The following is a 14733-nucleotide window of genomic DNA, read 5'->3' on the forward strand; positions in this document are numbered from 1 at the left end:
TGATAAAAATTCCTCTAACCGCATACACATTTGAATATTTTGGAATGGGTTATTCGTATTTTTCCATAAACAAGAATCGGTATTCGCCTTTGTCGCAAAAAATTTTACCCACTCTAATGTCAAATTATTTACGAAGACCTTGACAAAGTAAACATAGTTTGTGCTTCTATACAATCCCTTATTGGATCTAAGATAAAGATCAATGAAATCGAGGAGTAGCGTTCTTATTATTATTATTATAATTTAACTATGTAATAGTAAGGAAGAAGGGCATACAAATGTCTTATTTGCTTAGCGTTTAAACAGATTGCTAATACAAAATTAATTATAAAGTATTTTTTGAAACGAACCGACTTAAATAACAACATAATTAATAAAATATTTGATAAATTTATTAGTTGGCATTTATTGTTAACAAAACAGAGTTATTAATTTTAGCAAATTGTTTTGTATGTTCCAGATGTGATGTTATTTAACACTTTCACTCCCACAAAAATAACATGATATAATATTTACGAGCGTATTTATTTACATAATACAATAATAGTTAACCAAGGAAACTAATGGCAGCCAAGGAAACAATTGTTATTTAAATAAAATTTCTTTAGTATTGATTAAATTTACCTCTATAGGAATTATAGTGTTTGGTGAAATAACAATAGTGGCAACGTTTCAAAAATAAAAATAATTTAAAACACTAAAATATTTCAAATCAAAACCTTCACTAAAATACCAAATATTTGTAAACATAACTTTTTTCACAACCTTTTATTTAAATTGCATTTAAATTTTATTAAGAACTAAAATACCATGAGTTGTGACATCAAATTGCCCATGGTTAGCGAAATCATCTTGGCACCAACACCCAGATCTTTAGGGAAATGTGATGCCATAAACAAAAAACCAAGACATTCACGTCAATCAACTCAATCATCGACTGAAGATGATCGGCTGTTAAATACCCAAGGAGAAGATGAAGAAATTGTTGATATTGAAAATGTTACAGTGAAATTTCGAATAAAGGGCAATCAAACTATAGCACAAATTTATCCCAACTGCATGACTTTGTCTGAAGTAAAAACCGATATTGCTAGACGTTTTGAAATTGAACCGAAATTGTTGATTCTCAAACAAGGCCCTCAAATACTATCGGATTTGTGTTCCATACGAGAAACTGACAATGATGAATATGGTATACATGAATATCTGCTGGAATTGAATGTTAAATTGAAACCACTAAAAATCGAGCAGCAGACAAATGCTAATAAGGGTGAGGAGTTAGAGAGACAACCAAAATTGGATTTGAATGTTTATTACAGGTGTAGAAGAGATTTATTTTGTTTGTTGAAATGTTTCTATTAACATTTTTAATTTGTTTTCTATTGCAGCAAATATCATTTGCCTGATTTTATTACGGTCTATATACCTGCTGAAGATTCACGAAATGGCAAAGCTAAAAATATTGTTGTAGAAATACAAAATCGTTCGATTGCCAAACCATTTTTATGCGGTTATGTGAATAAAACTACGGGTATTGAATATTTGGATGCTTTCACCCAGACCGGACCCTTCATTAACATGTGTAAATTCCAAAACTATGCTAGCCGAGATACACAGACCCGAGAACTTAAACCAAAATTAGTTGTAAGTGTGACCCGATAAAAGAATTTAATTTTGGGTTAATATTGAGTTTCTAATATGAATGTGATGTCCATTATTTTAAGGATACAATGCATGATCAAATGTCACAATGTTGGCTAGATGGTAACAATGTCCGTTATTGGTCTGAGGCCTCAGATTATTATATAACTGCTGGCAAATATACTACACATGCCCAACAAGAAAGACGTATAAACAGAATGGGAAAAATACATTTAATACAGCGTAATTTTCGTCGCTGGAAGTGGATGAAATGGATGAAGCAATGTGCCCAGGAATATAGGTAATATAAGCAAAATAAATACATACTTATCAAGAAAGAGATTTAAACTTATATGTATACCCCCACCAATACAATACGGGCACCGATTTTTGTGTATTTTATATAAAAACTGGTTCACCCGATTTGATAATTTTCACCATTCTAGATTGCATTAAAATGTTATCGGAAACAAAATATATATAGTCATAAGTCTGAACTATGTTTTTCATATACAGTATTTTTTTAGTATTTCATTGATATATACTTTTATTTACTTATATTAACAAAAACAAGTAAGAGTGCTCCCTATAAGCACTAAGCCTAAAAATTCAAGCACTTGAACATTTTATTGGTGTTTGGCTAATGTTTTAAACTTGTAAAATATTTAAAAAATAGATATTTTGCTAACAAAAAACATGTGGCTTGAATTTGTGTTTCCTTTTAACTGGAGAATGCTATTGTTATAAATTGTAATACAAATATAATTTATTTGCTTGGCACTGGAATCAAGGCTGGGTTGTTTAAAACTTGAAATCCAGCAAAAATGCTTACATGGCTATATTCGGCTGTGCCGAATCATATATACCCTTCACTTTAAGATAAATATTAAGAAAAAAATTGGTGAAAAAAATCGGGTTAAACATTTTTCTATCCCGATTTTGACCTATTGTCGGTCCGAATGGAATGGTTTTTAAAATATCTATCAGTATATGTATATCCTCATTTGTATATATTAATAACTTTCTAGTCCAGATATTCTAAGGTAAAAATAGTGATAGTCGTGTTTTTTGCTTATATCTCAGTCTTTTATGGGTCGATTTTCCCGAATTTAAATAACAACCGAACGATGAATATTGTGGATATATTAATATGTATATCAATCATGTTTGTAAGTTATTTTGGGGCTTCGAAATTTTGATTTTAACAGACCGAAGGACATTGCTATATCGACTCCGCCATCACGATCCAGAATATACATATCGCACACCCAGTTCAAAAGTGACGCAACTCAAAATTTTAATTTTTCAGAAATCGAAAATAAATATATTCCAATTGAAACATAATGAAAGACATCAGTGTTTTTTTTAGCCACAGTTAACAACAACAGAATACACTGATATCTTTTGTATAGATAAACAAGTATAAACAAGACAAATTAATTTTGAGTTGTGTCACATTTGAAAAATTTCGCGGGAATATTTTTTTGTTAATTTTCGGGAAATGTTTGTCGGGAATTTTCGGGAATTTCTTCATAAGTTTTCTTTTAAAAGTTACATTTTTAAGATACGTTTCGATGGCCAAATTTTTTGCTAATTGAATTGTTCTATTATATCCATCGATTTTATCGGTTCTAACAAAGTATACCAAGTAGTCCAACTCTCTATTTTATAAATTTACTCTCTCATATATACGGGTACGGGTATTAATTTTGACGTTTTATTTTGTTTGTAGTAGGTTTTAAAATATAGAACAGAGTTTAAATTTTTGGTATTGAAAATAGAACAAAATTTAAATAAATTAAAATTTAAAAATTTTTTTAGAACTCTGTGTGTCTGGTGAAAATTCAAAGGGCACCAACACATATACATTTTTGTTACATTTTGGTACTTTTTCACTAACACATGTATAGAGTTAGGTACTGCTGTCAAAGAGTTGGACTACTTGTTATACTTTGGGTTCTAACAACAGATAGTCAGTTGGCAAAGAAGTATTACTATTGAAATAAACGAATTTTTTCACTCAACTCAAGCCACAGCAGAATATTAAGTATTAAGATGCGTAACATTACATCTTTTAGGGATATTCAATGATCATTATTCATATTTAGAGAAAATAATAACTAGATTTAACATGGTCGAAATTCTTAGGTTTTATAATTAAACAATTACTTTATTGATTTCATACTGATTAAAACTACGACTGTGGCAATACCGATCGAATGCCACTATTAAATCAGAAACCCTTTTAAATGCTGGACCAACAACCAAATACAGTTATTTTATACTTCTTTTAAAACCCTGGTAAAATTATAAGTCAATTTATTCGAAAAAAATTTTCTGGTTTTTGGTTTAATTTAGTGTTAAAAAATTCCCGGGAATGAAACGATTTTTGAATTTCCTCCCGGGAAAGAAAAAAAGTCCTGGAAATTAGGAACCATAGTTCTATTGGATAGTAATATAGAAACAATTTTTCAACAAAATCGGTCAGAACAGGTGTTTTTTCTCATCCATGTAACGATATTACCTATTGTTCTTATCAAAAATTGTCGCAAATAGTTTAGATAGCTATTTCTTCAATCTTTGGAAGAAAAAAAATAAAAAAATATGTATTTTTGAGTTTTTTTTTCAAAATGGGTCCTTTTTTTCTCCAAAGAAAGCTTAGATATTTACCTTTACGAGATTTTTAGTCGCTGAGTGGGATGAGAGTACCAAAATAAATGTTTTGTAACTCAAGATATAAAATTCTTGCCTTTTTTGCTAAAGAAAAATTTTTTTGACTTTTTTTCAAAATGGGCCCTTTTTTATTATAGAAAGCTTAGGTCTTTTAAGGTCTTTTTAGCCGCTTAGTAGGATGCTTGTGGGATATATGTCAAAATAAATGTTTTAACTCATAAATAGAATGTTTTTTACTCCCCTCTAACTCAGAGAGTTCTTGACCGATCTTGTACCGATCGGTTTCAAAAGTTGGTTCACTTGACCTGAAATCCCCCATATATATATTTGTTTTTAAAAACTGAAATTACGGTGTATAGTTTTAAAAATGTTTCCATGCTAAAGTTTATTGCTATATATTAGCAATAACCATGTGTTCCAAATTTCTAAGAGCTAGTTTCTTACTTGTCAGTTAAACGTAGCTTAACACGCTGTAATATTAAACCTGAAACATATTTAGCCGGGATATAACCAATGATTGTGTTTCTCACTAATGGATTAATTTTGTTAGCATTGCCATATTTTTGACAAAGTGACATTAAAGTATATAAAATGTATATTAAAAATTATATTGATGTTAATAAAGTAAATCAAAACAAAGACCTGCTGTGCTGAATTATTTATTGTATGGCTTATCTGTTTGTGCTTTGGCATTTTTTATTTAGGTTTAACTCATCAATGATGCTCAGTTAAACCTAGATTATATAGTAAATAAACATTAAGTGAGAAACACAATTTTTAGTTTAATCTGGGTTTAAACGAAGAATGTAGATTATCTTTATCATTGTGCCGTTTAATCGCTTAGTTGCAATGTTATAGAGGTTTAAAAATTTTATTTGATTTTCATTAAAAATCTAGATTTTGGGCCAGATATTTTGTGAATACAAGTTGAGCTCCTTTCGCGGTTTAAACGCTCAATTATAAAGGTTTAATGAATCGTGTAGCCAATTAAACACGCCTATTTTCAATATTAGAAGGGATTAAGTATTTTTGGGATTTACATATAAAAAATCAACAAACTCAAAGAAGTTTATAGATAGTATGTTTGAATTTTAATATTTACAGTTGTTGTTCGACCTTTTATGTGTATACATATAATAAATAAATTGTTCAAGCTCTATGCAGGGCACACTTAGAAAGGTGACTGCGATGAAACAGCTGATTATTTTTTTATTCAGTTTGAACTGTCAATTCACTTGTGGTTGTTGTGGCAAAAAATACAACAAACCCAAAAGCAAAAACAACAACAGGCAACTTTGACAGTTCACCTTCCTTTTAACAAAAACAAAGTAACTGTTGTTTTTGTATTGTTGTAGTGATGCAGTCACCTTTCTAAGTGAGCCCTGGCTCTATGTATGTTTGTAAATATTCTTTATTTCGATATTCTTTGAATATCATCTTCAGGGATTATTTATTGAATATTTACATAAACATTACAACGAAAGCTCTTTTATGTCCTCCCAGACGATTTTAAAGATTTCTTGGGACCATTTGCCATTTAAACGCTTATTTACAAAGTTATAGGTTTTTAAAGATTTTCATATAAATATATTATCGAATTTTGATCAGAAAAATAAGTGATGTTTAATAAATGGTTTTTTAAATACATTTTCAGACGCCTGGTAGCAAATCGTTTGGCCGAAGAGGATGCCTTTCAAGAAAACCAACAAAGACGTATAAAACGCGAACAGAGAGCCAAACAATTTCCACGATCCAAAGATGATTTCGATTTGCTGTATGGCGAGGTACAAAAATGGAAAATGGCTGAAATGAAACGTATTGCCAGCATGTATGAGGGAGCATCGCGTTTAGCAGAAATCAATATATTATTGGACAAAGAAATCACACTGTTGGGTGGCATCGATCGCCAGCGGCAATTGGTGTTTGAGGCAATGAAAGATTTTCGCCAGGAACAATTGCTAAAGAAAATGGGCGAACCAATTAAATGGGTGGGCTATGGAGGTGAGCTTTAAATATATACATGCTTCAAAAGACGTTTTATAATTAATTATTGGTGATATTTAGATACCGTGGTTCATTTGGATCTGTTGCGCACGCAAAGGGTACGATTTTTAACGGAAATTTATAAAGATTTACAAAAATCGTTGCCCAAGGATAAACGTTTGGATTTGATTAATAAAGTCAGAGAGATTTTGTTAAATGAACAAGATTTTCCCGATTTTGGTGAGGTATGCTATTTATAAAATAGTAGAGTCCGACCGAAGCCACTTTTTTCAGGACGAAACCAAACCTAATATTCGGCTTAATCCGAAACAAACCGAAACTTTTCAAATAAACTACAAATTTCCTAAAAAAAAAAATTATTTTAATTTTAGAGCATGTTTCAGGTCATCTTTAAGTGATTGTTTTTTTACCATAAACAGTATTTTAACCCTCCTTTAGTCGCAATCATTTTCAATCGAATGTATCAAATTGATATCAATAAAAAAACGTCGCATTTGAAAATAATATTTTCACTTTTTATTACGAAAACATAAAAATAATATTAAATTCAAAGTATTTAAAAGAGTAATAAAAATAAAATTGCAGTAAAAATATATTTTTATCAAAAAATAACTTCAAAATTTAGAGCGTTTAAAAAAATTTAAAATAATTTTTTTTTGCCTGTATCAACCAAATCAGTTGCGACTAATGGAGGGAAAATTAAAAAGTTTCTGTGTTCCATTAATTATATTCAAAACATGTTTCTCCTTTAAAATTCCATAATCTTTGTTTTTAAAATACTAGTATTAGGCCTAATTCGGTCGTACTTTATTTTTAATATTTAAGTATTTATTGTATGTTCTTTTTTATATGCAGCTTTATGATTTATTTGATCGTGAAAGGAATTTATTGGTGTATACAAAATATTGTTATGTGGAAATTTTACGTAAACGTCAAAATATCTTATTTGTGGAACTGATAAAATATGAAAAAGAGAATAAGCCTCATAGTAAGTAAAACTAATATAGAATATATTGAATATTTTTCAGCAGATTTTGTTTTTTAAATAAATTATTAGAAATATTATTTAATGTCGAATGCAAAAGTTATGTTTTGCCTCAAAGTATGCCACATTTCTGTGCATATAATTTCAGAATAATTTGTGCTAATATAAACCACAGAGAATTAATTATACATAGAACGGAAAGAGTTTCCGATTTACATATATGTATTTATCTATGACATCCGTATTAAAATGAAAAACTTTTCGAAATTTATCCACTCTTTAGTTAGCACACAGTTTTTTTTATATTTTCAATACTGCAGTAATAGAACAAATTCATTGAATATTCTCGAAAAATTAAGAATTTGTGGGCGTCTTAAAAATTACACAGTGATACAAAAGTTAACGAATAAAATATGCTGTTATTCTCATGTAACATTTCTGTTTTGTTGGAGTCCACAGGGTACAGAAATACTTATAGTTTTTCTCGATCACTTCGTTTTAGTGAATTAACTGCAATCTTAAAGTTACATAAATATCTTCTTTAGAGAATAATTTCAAAAGTGTTTCTATTGACATATGGGCAATTCCATATCATAGTACGTGACATTTGTTCGCCTATACAGTGGAATAGATTTTGTAAAAATAAGAGTATCTGAAAAATAATTTGGTCTTTATGTTCCATTCAGAGGGTACTATATTTTAAAATAATAAAAAGTTCTTTCGAAGTTCTATCGAGCGAAATAGGGGTAAATCGTACGTGACATAAAACGGAAGTCATTTTGAGGTACATGTAGAAAAACATGCGAAAATTTTCGAATCGTGAGATGCATTATGTTTTCTTTTAATTTTCCTTTACAATCCGTCATATTTAAATAAAAACAATCTTTGGATGATTTTATAATAAATACAATTTAATATCGTACGTGACATACCGTACGTGACAGATTTTTCACTTATAATAAAACAATATCCATAGATTGAGAACAAATATTAATTTCCATAAATTTTAATTTACAAAGTTATAGCGATATGAAGATCTTTTAGGACTTTATATAAATATCGGGTGAGTGATTTGTTGATAAAATCACTATTTACAAAGTTATAAATGATTATAATTTTCTTTTTAAATTTTCATACAAATAATAACTGTTTGTAGATGTAGGAACTTAACTTATTTCTTTAAAACACTTTAGTTTCTACAACTTTGTTAATATACATAAAAATATTTTTTGTGATTGTTTGATTTAAAAATATTTTACTTTTCATTATAAATATTTTTCTTGATCAATAAACTTCAATATTTAAATATAAAAAATATAAAATAAATAATTGTACCTACAGTCAGATATGTGAGTAATCACTGACTAAGTTCACTATGCTCGTCAAACGCTTATTTGAAGAGAAGTTTTATAGAATAGGTTTCTGGATTTTCAAATATAGGTCTGAAATATTCAAATTAGTCTGAAATATGATTGAGCTCGAAATTTGTTATTTCCATTACATTATATATGTATTTATAATTTGCAAATTTATTATTTATCCCCAGAACAAGGAAATCGAATGTGTGCGGTTTGCAAGCAAGTAAAACCGTATACACACTTTGCCATTCGCACCAGACAATACCAAGTGGACACTTGCAAGAAATGCTACTATCTCAAGGTAAACAAACATTTTTCTATCGAGACTTAAAACTAAATAAAATTTTTACTTCCCTAGGAAGCCTGTACAGAAAACATGGTTTACACGTCCATACTACGCAGTGTACAACGGGAGGAACGTAAAAAGAAATGCACTGGTTCATTTGCTTTTATAATGCAAATGGACGATGTGCGTCATATAGTAGAACAAATATGGCATGGTCATTCTATTTTAAGTAAATGTGAAAATTTAACTAAATTAAGGTAAAGTTTGGCTTTTAGAAAATACTATAAAAATATATAAAATGATTCCATTAATTATTTTAAATCTTCAAAAGATTGCCACGCTGGAATAAAAACGAGGAATGGTCTCCCTGGAACTGTATTTGTTTAACCGAAACTGAGACCCTCAATCACAACCGCGTGGAGGATTTAGAGTCGGTATATGATCATAAAATACGTTTAGAGGTGGGAAATCGTCATATGTTGGCCAGAAATGCTTTTCATAATTTGGCTGCCGTTTCGGTGGAATTCACCGAAACTGGTAAATGGTGGCATACAGGTTTGAATAAGCAGCGCACAGTGCATTTAGAAGATTTAAGCTCAAAAGCTAAACCCCTTAAACAAGAGTCGAATGGTCGTAATTATAAAATGGGTAAAATTCTTTAAAATTTATAATGCTAAAAAACAAAATCATTTTAATATTTTCGAAAATAAAACTAAATTTATTTAATAAAAACAAAGAATTGATTTGCATGCTTTTATGTTTTGCAAAAAAAAAAAAAACATACAAATACAATTACCATTAAATTAATTTAAATAAAAATTTAAACTAAAATGTTTAGTTCAATTATTATTATAGTAGATATTTAGTTCGTTTTGGGGGGATGATACTTATGACTTTAAGTTAACAACAGCTTCTTTTTTATTATTATTATTTTAAACTAAAATTTATATTGTTTTTGTTTGTTTTTATTTTCATTTTGTATTAGTACTAATGAGCGCTTTAAATTTACTTTCCAAATACTGCACTCTTTTTAATAATTTATCACTGGTGTTGAATTCATTGTACGGCACGGGTATCACTTTGTAACCACTCTTCTCCAATAAATCAAAACTTAGCGATGTTATGCCACTAGCCGATTTATGGGTGCCATGGCAAATGTCATGATAATCGACCACCATCAATGCAACTCTTTGAAAATGAAAAAAAAAATTTAGTTAAAAAAAATTGTACTATATGAAAATTAAATATTTACCAACTTATTATAATCAATTTTTAAATTTATCAAAAGTTTATAAAACAAAACTTGTTTAATATACATAAAAATTGATTAACAATAAGACCTTTAGAAACTAAATTCAGTAACCTCAACAAATAACTACACCATTTCCAATTGTATTTCAGAAGTTTCTAATTGTATTTCAGAATTCTCTAATTGTATTTCAGAATATTCAAATTATATTTCAGAATTTTCCAATTGTTTTTCATGTATTTCAGAAATTTCCATTTATATTGCTATTAGAATTTTCTGAAATACAAATGAAAGTTTCTGTAATACAATTAGAAATTTCTGAAATATAAATAGGAAATTCTGAAACATAATTGGAATTATTCTTGGAAATTTCTGATAGTTGGAAATTTCTGAAATACAATTAGAAACATCTGAAATACAATTGGAAATGGTGTAGTCCAAAAAATCAAAAAACATTAAAAAACAGAGTGTCTTTTATATAAATTTTCCTCTAGTTTGAGTTTTTATTCGTGTTACTTTATCTAGTTCTTAATATGTACTTACTTGATTCCATTGGCGTGTTCTTTATCTAGGGGCAAAGGATTACGTTTAGCATCAAAAACACACATGGCATCTGTAATTATTTTTCATATTTGTTGTTGATCTTTTAGTTAATTGAATTATTTTTTATTAAACAAACACTTGACATGTAATAAAGTTAAATTAAAAACACATATTCTATAGCAACTTAAAAAAAATAAAAGCAAATGATGGAACAAAAGTATTAAGACAATTAAAGATGAGTTTAAATGAAATAATTTACAATGAAATGTTTTATGAATAATTTTTAAGACTCTGAGCTAGGTTTTTATAGCCTTCACCATGAGTGGTAATGGTATATACATACAAGTATGTCATTCCGTTTGCAATTTCATTTGAGACCCCATAAAGTATATATATTCTGGATCGTTATAGATAACATAGTCTTTCATGTCCGTCTGTCTGTTGAAATCAACTTTTCGAAACCCGCCAAATAACTAACATACATGATTGATACACAATATACCCGCTATTCGGAAATACATTTTTTTTTTGAATAAAATAAGATTTTCACAAAAAAAAATTTTATTCAAAAATAGCATACTTTGATGAAGATTAATTTTCAAATGAAGAAAGTCTTAAAACATAGTGATAATTTAATAACTAAAGAATTTAAATGTAAATTTTTAGCTATTTTTTAAGTTATGTTCGAATTTTCGAAAATAAAGAAAATGTTGAATCATAGTGGACATTTTAAGAAATTTCGAAATTGATTTTCATCTTGTGGTAATTTAATAACGAAAGGGCATAAATATATATTTTTAGCTATTTTACGAAATTTTAAAATCAGTTCGAATTTTCGTAAATAAAATGTTAAATCATAAATTAACTTACCATCTTGTCATAGAAACATTAATCACAAGCTGGGTATTAGTTGAGGACGCCATTGACTATGCTATACCAGAAAACAGTTAACATGTTGCTTAGGGTTCCTAATCGGTAAAATTTTTCCGGGAATTCCCGAATATTTTTTATTAGAAATTCCCAACCATAATACACAAATAACGTGATTTAAATTAGCATTAAAAACCAAAACCAAAACTAGTCCGACTATTTGGGAACCCTAATGTTGGTCCATCCTGACCTCAGCAAACATTATTATCAATTTATCATACTCAAATTTCGTGAACAGTTTCTTCTTATTTAAAAACGGACATCTATGATCATAGGAACCTTATTACGGTAGTCGAGCAGAGAGCCCTTTTAAGAAATAACGGTAGATTAGCGATAATGTTACCCAATATTGTGTATTATAATTTTTACGCAAATCTATATATTTTTCTCAAAATCCTTTATATTTCTGCCGACTTGTGTTAGATTTGTCTGTTTTTATCTTTATAAACTATCTATAATCTAGTTAAATAATAATAAAGTTAACTTTCCAGAGAAAAAAAAATGTAATGTGGTAATCGCAATTAAACTGAATAAGAAGTATTAAATATTTCAGCATTTTCTTCTTCCATTTTTGACTATAAATGAATGTATTACCTTGTTTTTAAACGTAATTCTTTAAATTAATAATTGCTTGTAAGTATGTACACATGCATGTATGTATTTATGAATGGATTTAAGCTGATATGAATAAATAAATAAATATAATAATAAAAGCAATGAAATAAAAAAGCATGCAAGATACCAACTAACTAACAAATACTTTCAAATAAACTCACCAATTAAGAAACCCATTTTGCTATCTACCAAACTGTTAACATGGTTATTGGCCGGTAAAAGACTCTTTAATGCATCCTTTAAACCATTAACTAGAACTTGTTTCGACTTTGGATGGGCCATAGGCACATCATATACTACACTGTCGTTTGCAATTACAGGTCCCTTATAGTCAGTAGCAATTAGTTGGGCATAACTGTTTAAGTTTAACAACTTCATTTTTGAGGTAGCCGTAAGACCGCTTTTATCAGCTTGTAAATTTTCCACAAATGTTTGGGCTAGAACACTTTCCAAATGTTTATTATCACATAGACCCAGCATGGTCAATGCCCAAACATGATTAAGCCAATCAACATGTTTGGTAAAATCTTGTTGCACTATGGTCTTGACAAGTTTTTGGCGAATATCATCGATATTGGCCGGTTTGAAATTTAAAATGGCAGAAGTTAAAAAGAGAGCACTAAGATCTTGTGGACGACACACCTCGCTGTGTTTCAATGTCCATTGGGTGAGTGATTCCAAAATGTCTGTAAAAATAAAATATTAAATTTAAATACATACACACAAAAATAAATTGTATTAAGTAATTAAGACTCACCCAAATCTCTATACTTTAAAATACCCAAACTAGTTAGTATCGAGCCAACTACAGCCGATTTGTCGGTATTTTTAGGTAACGCCATTTGAATATCGGCACATACCTTGGCAGCCAAAACAGAATCTTGGAAGTTTAATGTAGCCATTGCAAAGAATATATCAGCACATTGTTTTAAATCCATAGGTTCAGTTACACTGCTGATATTAAAAGCTAAGGAGCGTAACAAAGGCGTACTACGACGTTTACGAGCTGCCAACGTGCTCATTACTTTTACCATTTGTGGTAAGCTTATGCTGGCAATTAATTTTGCAGCTTCATCATCACCAGCAACACCCAACACTGTATTGAGATCATCAGTTCTGAAACCAGAAATACGTTTTGGACCATTCTCGTTACCATTGCCATTGCCATTTTTAACTGTACGCCCTAACATGCGACAAACTTTCAAAAAACGAGAATCATTTTCAAATTCATTTAATTTCACACGATTTACTGTGCTCCATTCAGCCAGAATTGAAACAATTCTAAGAGCATGCTTGCGGGTCAAAGAGGTGTTGTTGCCTTCGGCCACCGACAAAAGACCGTTTATTGTCTTTGCATTATTGATACGTTCTTCGATATTTCCAGTACCAGCGACTGATGTTTTATTAGCAGTACCAGGCGCTGAATCGTCTTTGAGGTTTTCAAAGGCAGCAGCTATCAAAGAATCTATAAATAAAAGTTACATCCATAAACTTTTCGAACAAATCCGGTTTATTTTTTACTTACATTTTTGTTTTTTTGGGTTCTCTGCTTCCTGGCTGCCTACATCTTTGGTATCCTTGCCGGCATTTCCCGATGCACTTTGGGCAGAATTTGAAGAACTCGACGATGCTGCCTCAACAGCTGCCACATTAGATGATGATGCTCTCATAGCATGGCCAGTGTTAAATGTTGCCCTTCTGAACATCTGTGTGGCCGTGGTTGCGTAAAATCTTAAACCCAACATCTTTGTATTTATTTTGCCTTAAACAATTCCGAATTATCGCCGCTGGAATAGGTAGAAAAGTTTACATAACCTTTTTGTTTTGGTAAAAATCTAGACTTAATATCTAATATTTATTGAAATATTTTATCAATTAAATTTATAAAACTTGCTGTTTGTTATGTTATATTTGGTTTGAAAATAATTTATATAGTTTTTGTTGCAGGTTTAATTGAAACTTTTGGTAAAAACTTTACTTTTCTAAAAAATTAAATAAAAATTCTCCACACGGGGTTGTTAAAAATGACGGCAGACAACTAGTTGGTTGTCTAATAAGAAATGTCAAATTGACATGTTTATACTTGGTTGATAATGCAGTATACGGAGAACAGTGTTGTCTCATTAAGTAGCACTTAAACGTTATTTTTAAAAAATGCTAATCAAATACAGAAATAAACATTATAACCAAAATATAATAGGCAACTAACTCTCTTTAACAATAGATATTTGGAAAATTGATAAATTAAGATCATCAAAACAACGTATATTTTAATAATTTCTTTGGTGTTGGTAGTTCTCATACTTATAAGCACAAAAACGTTAAAAGTTTTGCCTGCTCTCTCTTAGTTTAGGATTTATAGGAATTTAATGTCAATATAAATTAAATTTCTCATATATGTGGGCAATAATCTCATCATTATGGGTATCATTGAATGGTACTGTTTATT

General features: G+C 29.4%; 2 protein-coding genes across 2 annotated transcripts; one reads left to right on the forward strand and one right to left on the reverse strand.

Annotated features, from left to right (window-relative positions):
- The first annotated feature begins 740 nt into the window (after positions 1–740).
- LOC135963632 (IQ motif and ubiquitin-like domain-containing protein) lies at positions 741–9689 on the forward strand. Its single transcript, XM_065515567.1, has 9 exons — positions 741–1319; positions 1389–1644; positions 1725–1942; positions 5969–6315; positions 6379–6542; positions 7174–7306; positions 8850–8962; positions 9020–9204; positions 9279–9689. The coding sequence occupies exons 1-9, from the start codon at positions 811–813 to the stop codon at positions 9607–9609; spliced, it is 2256 nt and encodes a 751-aa protein (XP_065371639.1). The 5' UTR covers positions 741–810; the 3' UTR covers positions 9610–9689.
- A 30-nt stretch (positions 9690–9719) lies between these two features.
- On the reverse strand, positions 9720–14330 carry LOC135963633 (uncharacterized). Its single transcript, XM_065515568.1, has 6 exons — positions 14263–14330; positions 13810–14071; positions 13042–13749; positions 12446–12970; positions 10740–10809; positions 9720–10135 (listed from the first exon to the last, which is right to left on the reverse strand). Exons 2-6 carry the CDS (start codon positions 14027–14029, stop codon positions 9919–9921), a joined length of 1740 nt encoding a protein of 579 aa, XP_065371640.1. The 5' UTR covers positions 14030–14071; positions 14263–14330; the 3' UTR covers positions 9720–9918.
- Between the last annotated feature and the right edge of the window lie 403 nt (positions 14331–14733).

The sequence above is a fragment of the Calliphora vicina genome, chromosome 1, assembly GCF_958450345.1.
Source record: "Calliphora vicina chromosome 1, idCalVici1.1, whole genome shotgun sequence".
Lineage (NCBI taxonomy): Eukaryota > Metazoa > Arthropoda > Insecta > Diptera > Calliphoridae > Calliphora > Calliphora vicina.